Source organism: Apium graveolens, chromosome 4 (assembly GCF_009905375.1).
Source record: "Apium graveolens cultivar Ventura chromosome 4, ASM990537v1, whole genome shotgun sequence".
Lineage (NCBI taxonomy): Eukaryota > Viridiplantae > Streptophyta > Magnoliopsida > Apiales > Apiaceae > Apium > Apium graveolens.
The window spans coordinates 253,463,990-253,476,361 of record NC_133650.1 but is presented as its reverse complement, the minus strand read 5'-3'; the positions used below and the strand labels follow the sequence as shown (position 1 = coordinate 253,476,361).

The 12,372-nt window shown below is 37.1% G+C and overlaps 1 protein-coding gene across 1 annotated transcript; it reads left to right on the top strand.

The window, feature by feature from the left end:
- The first annotated feature begins 477 nt into the window (after positions 1 to 477).
- LOC141719521 (uncharacterized) lies at positions 478 to 876 on the top strand. The gene has a single exon (XM_074521900.1). The coding sequence runs from the start codon at positions 478 to 480 to the stop codon at positions 874 to 876; it is 399 nt and encodes a 132-aa protein (XP_074378001.1).
- Positions 877 to 12,372: the final 11,496 nt, after the last annotated feature.

Below are 12,372 nucleotides of genomic sequence, written 5' to 3'. Positions count from 1 at the left end.
GAAGGCCCTGGATCACAAAATAATAAGGCAAGGTTATTACTGACCCACCATTCACCAAGATGTTGTTGAGTTCGTGAAAAAATACAAGCAATGCCAACTCTTCAGTAATGTGTCTTAGCTCAGCCCAATCCTACACTCTTCAGTCCTATCTCCAATACCAATAGTTGTTTGGGGGATAGATATCATGGGACCAATTCCAGAGCTAGAGGAGACATGGGATACCTTTTAGTTTCAATCGACTACATGACCAAATGGGTGGAAGCAAAGGCAATAAGGACCATCAACCAGCAAGACTGCATAAAATTCATGGATAATATTTTGATACGGTTTGGGATCCCGAGTGTCCTGGTATTAGACAATGGACCACAGTTCTCCGGATCAGAATTCAAATCCTATCTCCAAGAGTGAGGAATCAAACACAAAAAGTCATCGGTAGCATACCCTCATAGAAATGGACAAGTAGAAGTCACAAACAGAATGCTCCACCGGGGCATCGAGAAGAGACTTCAAGAAAGCAAGAGCAAATGTCCAGAAGAGTTTCCAAATATACAATGGGCATACAGGACCAGTCCCAGGACAAGCATAGAAGAAACCCACTACAAGTTCGCTTATGGAACAGAAGCAATGCTGCCAATCAAGGCGGGATCCCCTTCTCACCGAGAAATAAATTTTGATGAAATAGATAATGAGGAGGGGCTCATGATAAATATAAAACTCATTGATGAAGTCCGGGACCAAGCTATAGCAAGGATGGAAAAGTACAATGAAAGGACAAAGGAGCACTTCAGCAAGAGGTCCAGGGTCAGAAACTTTAAAGTTGGAGACCTGGTACTTCGAGACACAGAAGCCTCAGATCCCACAACATTGGAAAGATGATGCCTAAGTGGGAGGGGCCATACAAGGTGAAAGAAGTCTTAAGATCCAGGAACTTACAAGCTAATGAATATGGATGAATCTGAGGTCCCTAACACCTGGCATGGGCCCAGGCTTCAAAAGTTTTACTAGTGATAAAAAGCAAAACAACCAAAAATTTGTAACCTATGGCAAGCAACCACTGTATGATTCAATATCTAGTATGAAGCAAATTCCAAGTTAATGAAAAATATTTCTCATTTTTACTTAGCAACTATTTTAAAGCATCCATAAAAGACCCGGTGCTAATTTACCAGGGAAACAGCCAACAAGCACAAAAGCGTACTTAGAAATACTTTTCTAAGGCAAAAAGCTAACTCTGGCCCGAGTCCATGCTTGAACCCGGGTTAGAAGCATTCTTAGAAATATTTTTCTAAGACAACAAGCCAACTCTAACCTGGGGCCATGCTTGAACCCGGGGTAGAAGCATTATTCTTACATAAAAATATTTTTTAAGGAAAAAAGTCAATCCTGGCCAGGGGCCATGCATGAAACTGGGTTTGAAACATTATTTTTACTTAGAAATATTTTTCTAAGGCAAAAAGCCAACACTGGCCCGGGGCCATGCATGAACCCGGGTTTAAAACATTATTTTTACTTAGAAATATATTTTAAGTCAAAAACTCCAACTCTAACCTGGGACCATGTTTGAACCCGGGTCTAAAGCTAAGGCAAAAAACTTTTCTAAGGCAAAAAGCTGACTTCGCCTGGGGACAAGTTTGAACCCGAACTAGACGTTATATTTTTCCTTAAAAATATTTTTCTAAGACAAAAAATAACCCTAGTCCGGGGTCATGCTTGAACCCAGACTAGAAGCATTATTTTACATAGAAAATATTTTTCTAAGTCAAAAGCAAACTTAGTCCGAGACCATGCTTAAACTGGGACTAGAAGCATTATTTCTACTTAGAAATATTTTTCTTAAGGCAAAAAACCTAACTCTAACCTGAAGACATGCTTGAACCCGGGCAAGAAGCATTATTCTTACGTAGAAATATTGTTCTAAGGCAAGAAGAAACTCTAACCCGGAACCATGCTTGAACCCGGACTGGAGATATTATTCTTCTAACAAAAAGATTTATCTAAGGCAAAAATTAACTCTAGTCTAGGATAACGCTTGAACTTGGACTAGAAGTATTATCTTTCCTTATAAATATTTTTTTATGACAAAAGCAACTCTAATCCGGCGCCAAGCTTGAACCTGGATTTAAAGCATTATTCATACTTAGAAACATTTTTCTAAGGCAAATAACAACAATAAATAACAAAACAATTAAATCTACGACCAAACCCGGGTCAACACATGACCGAATATAAAGTATAGCAACAGTACAAATGAGAAATAGAGAGTTTACACAACAAAGAACCAATCGGGGACAAGAATTCATAATTAGAAAGGTAAAAAAATATGTGACTAAGCATCTAGAGCAGGATTCTCGGGAAGAAAGCTTGGGAAAGGACCATCAAAGGGCTTCAGCTCTCTAAGTCCAGCCTCGAGTCTTGTTTAGCCTTTATGAATTCCTGACAAAAGTTGTCCTAGTCGGCCTCCAGGTTAGTTTTGACATGTTTCTCAGTCAGAACCTAGCAAAGAGCAACTTCTGGAGCATCGGCCTTGGCAATCGCCTTATCATACTCTTCAAAATTTTTATAAGCCTGAATTACCTTGGCCTCAGGCTTCCACTCCGCCAACTGTTTTCGGAGCTCGGCAACCTCGGACTTCAGATCCCCGACTTTTTTCTGGGCGGTCTCGTCCCCGGTTATCACAATATTTAAATGCTTGTTTAAGCAAAAAAGAGCAACATCTTTACCAACAAGCTCAGCCTTCAACTCCACCAGCTCCTTATCTTTCTCGACAACAGCTTCCCAGACATGCTTCAGCTTGGAGTAAGAGATAGTGGCCGCCCGGCCATGGAAGCACCAAGCTAAAAAGAAAAGGTAATAGAATAAAGAACAAGTCAAAGAAAAGGATAAGGAAAAAAACAAATAACAAGAAAGAATAATACATGGTTCCAGGGTCTAGTACAGTCTTTCATAACAGCATCAAACCTGGCTCTATTCATCTCTCGCCTTTCGGATTCAGAAGGAATTTCAGCCATGAATCCGGCAATTCTTTCACCCAGTCCAAAAGCTTTCTTTCCCGGAGCCTCCTGTTACAATCCCTTCCCTTTCTTGGGTGCCGATTCAGCAAAAGTAACAGAATGGGACTAACCCGGCAGGGGAGGCTTAGATCACACAGTTCAAGGATGTTTATTTCTCCCTGTCTCCTCGACCTCGGGAACTTTCCCCAGAGGCTCAATCTCATCAAGCTTTTCAAACTCATCCATATCTTCGACGTCAATAAGAGTGTCGAACCTCTGATTTTCTTCTGGAGAGTCCGGCTTAGAAACATTATTACTCTGAGAGCCCTCCTCCGGGTGTGGCTGGGACCCGGAGCCGGAAACAAACACCTTATTCCTCTACTTGAAAGCAGTGCCCAACCCGAGAAGAGCATCGCTATAAGCCAAAGCAGACATTGCCGGATTATAATAAGGAAGACCTGAGAAAATAACAGAAGAAGCATGATCAAAAGAATAAAAACACATGTAAACCCGGGAGCAAGTAAACAGGAACAACAAGGAAGAGTCTGGAGTAAGAACTTATACTTATAATCAAGTTCATGCATCTTTTTATGATTCATAAACGTATCCCGGGTCAATTAGAACCTGAGACACTCACAAAAGTCAAACCAGTTGAAGGGCTTCACCCTCCAAAACTGCACAATGGAATCGCGTTTCAATACCTTTCATATTGATTTAAGGCATATAATACAAATCTAAACCCTTTAGCAAGATCATCTCTCCATTCCAATGCTTCAAAAATGATTGTCGAATAACGGGCCTAAAGCCTAAACCATGCCCGCACTTAGTGGCCCGGAAACGTACCTCGTACAGAGGTTTATGGCTGGACTTAACTAAACAAAAAAGTTTGTGCCAAAACTTAAGGGTAGGATGAACTTCAAAGACATTGCAGCAGGATATAAACCAGGACATTCACTTAATCCCCTTGGGTGTTATTTGCATGGGATTTAACCTATAAACATACTTACACAAATGCTTAAGGAATAGGTGCCAACGAGGATTCCACTCGGACCTCAAGTGCTTAAGCCACATAGGAATGAAGCCATATGTCGTCCAACTGAAAAGCCACCCGGATCGACTGATCTTGAGAAGCATGATCCAGAGTCGCGTACTCATCCTTCAGGGCATATGGCTCCTTAGCAACGATCATCCCGGCAAACTTCTAATCAAACTCAACCTCATCATATCGCCCAGGACGACTATCCGATTGTTTAGCATAACAGGAGCTAATACTTCTATAATACAAGCTATTGTCCACCTTTTCACTCTTTGTTATAAAGTGATTCGGGACATCTATCCAATAACCCTCGGGGGTACAAGGAATCTTCCTAGCAGAGAGTTTGTTAATCTCCGGCTTCCTAACAACATTGGAGTCCAAAGTCGAGGCCCGTTTTCCATCTCTACCCGGATCATGTTAGAGTCAGACTCAGCCGGACCAGTATCAGAAGATCTGGGATAACAAGATAAGTAACCTTGACAAGAACCTTAGTCCGGACCGTAAACCTAAAATTAAAGAGCCGGGTTAGTCTACATCGCTACAAAATTTTACATTGTAGCTAATATGGTCCGGACTATGCTACTTCCAATTTTAATTATAACCTATTACTAGTCCGGGTCAGTGGCACATCTCATATCCACAAACTCACAAAACAATAAAATAACACAAAATATACACCAAGACCCGAACCATATATACAAGCCAAACGTAACTACATAGCACGCTTAGGTCCGGACCACCTCCATAGGTCCGGACCCCGGTACAAAACCCTAGGCACAAAAACACTTTACGAGAATAACCAAAAACCAAAACGGGATCAAACTACGTATATATACATACATTCCTTCCATGAACATTGAACAATGAACATCAAATTTTAGGAACCGAAACTCAAAAACAAACATGATTACCACAATCAAAACCAAAAATTTGTAAACTATACACATAAACTTTGCACCTTAGACACAAAAACATTAAAAAACCAAAAAACAAACAAGATCAAACTGACTACTAAGCATGAACACAAATCATATAAAAAATGAAGATATAGAGTAATACAACATGAATAAACGAAATCGAAAATAGAGATATTGTTAGATCTATAATTGCGAAAGAACCCGAAGAGAGGAGATGCTCTACCGAAATCGTGAACACTGGCCTGAGAAGACAAAAGCAAAAAGCACTAAAATATTTTGAGTAAGAGGAGAAAGTTGGGTAAAGTACAAAAGAGCAGTGGCCGCACCCCTTTTATAATGGGGGTAGAAACTGGAGAGCCACGAGGAAAAATCTAAACCGTCAATTTTCGATTTTTACACTAAAATATATATATATAGACATACAGACGGTAAAAAATACCACTCATCATTACGAGGTTATTTCTGAGGTGAGACAACGGTAAAAAAATTCAAATGGAGGAGGGAAAAAACAGTGACAATCGATTCAACTCACAGGATTTTACCACCAGTCCGGCTCTCCTGACTTTAACACAACTCGGACTTGGGGGAAAGGAAGCTCAATTTTTTTACTACAATTCATCTGTAACATACCTCATTAGTCCGGCTTGGTCTACTTCAACACAACCCGGACTGGGGGCAAGGAAGCTCAATTTTCTCACTACAAGCCATCTACAACATACCCCATTAGTCTGGCTTGTTCTACTTCAATACAACCCGGACTGGGGGGCAACGAAGCTCAATTTTCTCATTACAAGCCATATACAACATACCCCATTAGTCGGGTTTGGTCTATTTAACACAACCCGGACTATGGGCAAGGAAGCTTAATTTTTTCACAACAAGCCATCTACAATATACCCCATCAGTCGCACATGGTCTACTTTAACACAACCCGGACTGTGGGGCAATGAAGCTTAATTTTCTCACTATAAGCCATTTACAACATACCCTATTAGTCCGGCTTGGTCTAGTCAACACCCAACCCGGACTGGGGGGGAAACGAAGCTCAATATTCTCACAACAAGCCATCTACAACATACCTCATTAGTCCGTCTTGGTCTATTCAACACAAAACCGGACTGGGGGAAAGGAAAGCCCAATTTTTGGCATCTTACCTTGGAGTCATTTTATTTTACTCCCCCATCCAAAAAATCTGCATAAGGGAGTGGGGGATAAATGATGGGATATAAAACCCCTGATGGGCCCAGGTCTAAACCTCCAGGTCCATGACCGGACAAATCTAGAGCCACCCTAGTCCCGCTCACTGCGGGCTTCCCCACGGCCCAAGTCTCGAAAGGCCCATCACGTGAGGTTCATGCCCAAACACGTGACAACGATAACTTTTATTAATCAATCATTAGAATAGTCAAGGACGTGTCAGCGGATCCATTTCCACCTAGACACGTGTAAGACATCCACTCCAGTCAGGTGTCCTCTACTCCCAGAACCGATTACTACGATTCAAAGGTACAAACCTCTAAATCCTACCCTTGGGCTATAAATAGCCCAAGGAGGAGAGGTTTTGGGGTTAATCACACTATCATATACACTCATACACACATACACAACCACCTTGCATTCTTATCTATCTTTATCTTTCAAAAGCGAGTTCTTATTCTCATACTGGAGGTGCCGCGAGGCTCAAACCCCCCTCCGGTGTTATTTTTCAAACACCCCATAATAGCTACACCAGGGCCACGAGAAGGGTCTAGACGCGGCATTAGAAGGAGCAGCCCCGCACACCAGAGTTATCAGATAGTATTGTGGTGAATACGATAGTTGAGTTTCATGAAGCAACTTTATTTGAGGAAGTGTTCCCTATGAAAACTGGTATACCTATGGGTAATTCTGAGGATGATCCCACTCGCACATCGAGTTCTATACTTGATCATGTGGAAAAGATGATAAATATGGGGGCGGATCCTGATACTAGCTCTACTTCTAACGAAGTAGAGGAACCGAGAAGGAGTACGCGTGCAAAGGTAGTCAAGGACTTTAGATGTGATTTTATCACTTATAATATCAAGGATGAGCCTTTAACTTTTCGTCAAGTCATGGATTCTTCGGAGTCAAGGCACTGGAAAGACGTTGTGGAGAGTGAAATTGACTCAATTGTTTCTAACGGAACATGGGAGTTAGTTGATCTCTCTCCTAGGTGTTCTACTATTGGATGTAAATGGATCTTCAAGAAGAAACTAAACTCTGATGGCTCAATTAATAAGTACAAGGATAGGCTAGATTTTAAGGGCTTTAGGTAAAGGGAAGGCATTGACTATTTTGATACATACTCTCCTGTTGCCCGAATGACGACAATCAGAATGCTTATTATATTGGCTTCTGTACATGGTCTTATCATCCATCAAATGGATGTGAATATAACTTTTCTACATGATGACCTTGAAGAAGAGATTTATATGGATCAGACTGAGGGATTTGTTGCTTCTGGTAATGAAAGGAAAGTATGTAGACTAGTCAAGTTCATCTATGACCTTCAACAAGAACCTATAGAGTGGCATAAAAGTTTGATGAACCTGTTTTAGAGTTTAAGTTTTTATTTAATTAAAGTTATAAGTTTGTTTACTATAAGGTTACAGGTAATGATTGTGTGATTGTGTGCTTGTATGTAGATGATATTTTATTGTTCAGAACCAATATTGAGATTATTAACGAGACAAAGAGTTTCTTGAAGAGGCACTTTGAAATGAAGGATATGAGTGAGGCTAGTGTGATTCTTGGGATCAAGTTGACTCAGTCAAATGATGGAATAATATTGTCACAATCTCATTATATAGAGAAATCTATACTTGAGAAGTATGGTTATTCAAATTATAGAATCGCTGGTACATTATATGATTCAAAAGTTACTATAGTCAAGAATAGTTCAGGAGTTCTTGTGTCTTGGTTAAGGTATTCTCAGATTATTGGGAGTTTGTAATATCTTGCTAATATGACTAGACAAAATATTTCTTATTATGTGTCTAAGTGAGCTAGATATACAAGCTGTCCAAAAATGACTCATTGGGAGGCACTGGATAGAGTTCTTAGATATCTCAAGGGAACTATTTCCCTTGGATTGCATTACCGGATATTTCTATGGATACTCGAGGGGTATAGTGATGCAAGTTGGATAGCTAAGAAATCCAGTTCTAGTGGAGTGAGTGGATATGTATTTACCATTATGGAAGGAGCAGTATCCTGGAAGTCTTCTAGACAGACTTTGATTAACGGCAAAATGAATGGGTGTAAAGTGCAGTAACCACACATGAGATGCAAAGTGCAATTACTTAAACTAGTTGTACTAAAGTGATAGTTGAAAAAATTAAAGGAACATGAAATGCAATTTACTCAATTTTAAATATACCTCAAAAAAATATCAGTTTGTGCTGAACAGGATGAGAAAATGGATTTTCGAACGTTAAAATTGGCCTCCTTGGATGAATTAGGTTGTATTGGGTTGTTAATTATTTTTAAGTACTTGCTGGTGATACATTATTCAAATTTATAACGGGAGGAACATGATTCTGAGTTAAAAAATGTAGCCCTATGTTAATGGAACAAATATTTAATTTAAATCTTAGGTGAAGCATTATTATACGAATTATCAATTAGGACATATCAAGGTTTGAGTTCGCTACGAATGATATCCCTCAAGGTTTACTGGTCTATTAATGACCTATATTATTTAGATAGTGCATTGGGAAGTCATTTGTCATTTGACAATGCTACCTTGGCCTACGCTTACAACAGTGAACCTTTGAATGAGGCCATAATCTGTAGTGACATCAGCGTAATCTAAATATCTTAATGGCCACTTTGCCTGGTGACTCTGACATATTCTTTACTCGAATCTTGGTGGACTACATCACTGAAAATAGGGTTGCTAAATGTGTTTTTCAACGGAACATGATGATGTTTAGTATCCCAATTCTTTATTGAAACTAGTAACTGTGGAGTACGACACTTGTCATATTCCATTTTTCTAGAATAAAATGAAGCAAAAGTAACAAAAATGGTATAGTTGTGTTCAAAATAAGAAAAATGGTATAGCGAGTTGATTTTTATTTTTTTAGGTATGAATGTCATTTGAAATGGATTTCACCAAAGGAATTTTTTTCCAATGGGGAACACCAATTGAAATAGTGTTTGTACCCGTAATATTTTTTGTCCTTTTACCCTCCTTTGAAAACTCGAAATGGTTTAATTTAGATGTTTCGATCTTCATTTTTGGGAAGTTAGAAAATGTTATAAGATTATTAATTACTTTCAATAATTTGTTGGGTCTTAATATATTGATGTTCTACTTTAAAATAAGCCAGAAACGTGAAATTATAATATGTAGAATATTGTCATTTTCTGCACCAAAAATGGTTGACGGGATAAAATATAATTAAAACTAGTTCACGAAGGCATGTTGAGAAGCATATTAAACAAGTTTTTTCTTAAATTAAATTTAAAATTATTGACCCGTGTTGAAATATTTGTATCCTACTTTGATACAAGCCAGAAAAAATGAAATTATAACATATAGAATACTCCACTCTAAATCAAGAATATAAATCCATCAATTATACATCCTTATTTATTTATATATTCAATTAAGGTTCTTCACTCAAACTCCACTCTCTCTTTTTTTTCTTCTCTTTAAGCTATAATGAACAACATGAATTTAGAGGACTTCACTTCTACTTCAAGAAGCTCAATGTTTTCAATTAGAAACCAGTATGACTACGATTCCTACACAAATAAACCTGCAAAAATAAGTTCGGATACGGGGTATCTTGGTATAAAATGCAAATTACGTGTCAGATTGTGACATGTCTGATGAATAAGAACAGTCGGTTCAAGGGGGGTATTTATAAGCAATTTCCATGTATCATTATGTTACCTGTCAAACTTATCTTTCCGCGTGTACTGAACTTTCAATATTGCGTGATTTTATTGTTGCTGGAATCTATATTCGTAATATTAAGCTCGTCGTCCTTATTATTGTCAAAATTTCATAATTATATGTATCAATTAGTGCAAGACTTAGTTCGTGCAAGCGGGACTCAATTCGTGCAGGTGTTTTTATCAGTAGAGAAATATGAGAAAATAAAAATTTCACTTATTCACCATAACGTTACAATACGATTTGGTTAACATGTTACCTTTATGAAAAATATTGGATAACGAAAGGAAAATAAGAAATATAACTTCAAAGCAACAATACTTATAAATACAACTTAAAAGTAACTAGGGACAATCCCACATTCGAACTTATTAAACTCGAGCGTCGTTGATAGTGGTTTCCACCTCCCGCACCTTCTCCACGACCTGAGCACGAATCACTACCAACTTCTCCTTGTAATATGCCCACAATTTCATTTTCATGTCATACCTTTTCATGTCCATCTCCGCATAAAACTCGTGAACAACTTCCAAAGCACATCCTGTCAGCGGCTCGTCGAGCCAAACAAAGTAAATAAAAGTCCGGCTGGCATATCGCTCCCAACGCCTACCGGCGTATTCTCCGGTCCACATATTAGATATCTCAGATTCCACACAACAAAAGCACATCTATTGCCTCTCCATTACAACAATGATTATTATAAATGTAAATAAGATTATAAACTTATTTTGGAAAGGATAATTTTAAAACTGGTATTTATAGGCAAAAATTGAAGGCAACCGTATTCCTTTGGATTAAGTTTTTATCCACTATTTCCATAAATCAACATTGCAGAATCAATTTTCATTCACGAGTTGTCTGAATTACAACAGAAGTCACATGCATTCTTCTTCAATTAATTTGAAATGACTAATCAGTGTCACAAGCATAACAATTCAAATGAATACTTACTGTTCATGATAGCTGAGAGAGAGAGCGAAGAATTCTAATTAACTATATAACTAAATGAGGATGCATAATTAATGGGTTTATATTCTGAATTTAAAGTGTTTGACAAAAAAAAATTGGGTTGGTAACCCAACTAAAAATTTTTAGTATTGTACATTGGTGAATTAGCTTATTTACTCACGAAATAAGTGTTTAACGGTCGTTTTTGGAGCTCAAAATAATAATGCTCTACATGTTATACTTTCGTTTTTCTGACTAGTATCAAAGTAGGATACAAATATTTTAATACAGGACAAATAATTTTAAATTAATTTAAGAAAAAACATGTTTAATAGGCTCCTGAACATGTCTTCTTGAACTAGTTTTAATTATATTTTATCTCTTCAGTGATTTTCGGAGCTAAAAATGACAATGTTCTGTGTATTATAATTTCGCTTTTTTGGCTTATTTTAAAGTAAAACAATAATATGTTAAGCCCCAACAAATTAAATAAAATAATAAATAATCTAATCACATTTTCTAACTAATCGAAAATGGATCTCGAAACATCTAAATTGAATCATTTCGAGTTGTCAAAGGAGAGAAAAAAGACAACAAAAAAAAAATTACAGCTACAAACGCCATTTGAAGAAATTCTTTAGCGAACTCCATTTCAAATGGGGTTCCTAACTAAAAAATAAAAATCAAATTGCGATACCAGTTTTGTATTTTGAACCCATCTATACTATTTTTGTTACATTTCATCCGTTTTATACCATAAAAAACGGAGCCTCGAAATGAAGGATATGTACTCATAGATCGAGCAATCGGGCTGTGTCGTGTAATTTCGTGTTTCGTGTACTTAAATATGAAATCATATTCGACCCGAAATGATTTCGTGTACCCATATGTAAAATTTATATCCGATTCGAATCGTGTCGTGTACTTTCCGTGTACTTTTCGTGTATATTAAATAAAAAATTAATATAATTTATATACATATAATATATAAAAAAAATCCATTTTAATGTATAATTTAATGAAATATGAAGAGTGTATATATAAATATATATATATATATATATTTATATATTATTCAATAAAACTTGTAAATATTTATTTTATATTTATATTTATATTATATACATAAATATATGCATGTATTATATATATTAATTTATAAATATATTTATCTTGTGTTACTTCGTGTATTTTCGTATACCTAAATTAAAACCCATATCCGACACTAAATTTATCTTGTAATTTCGTGTTCGTGTACATTCGTGTTTTGTGTACCAAAAATTAAAACTCATATCCGTATTTTTCGCGTCATTTCGTCAAATATAGTATTTTGCATGATTAACCGGAATTTGATTTGAAATATATGCGATTCGTTTTGCCTGATCTATTAAGTTTGTCCCGCTAATATTGTATTAAAAAAAATTAAGATCTAATGATCATCCATAGTGAAGACACAGGCGTAGCCCCTAGATTTATTATTGCTGCAACTAGAACTTGCAATTAAAAAAGTAATAATTATAAGGCGAGTAAAAAAGAATTACATTGCAATAAAAC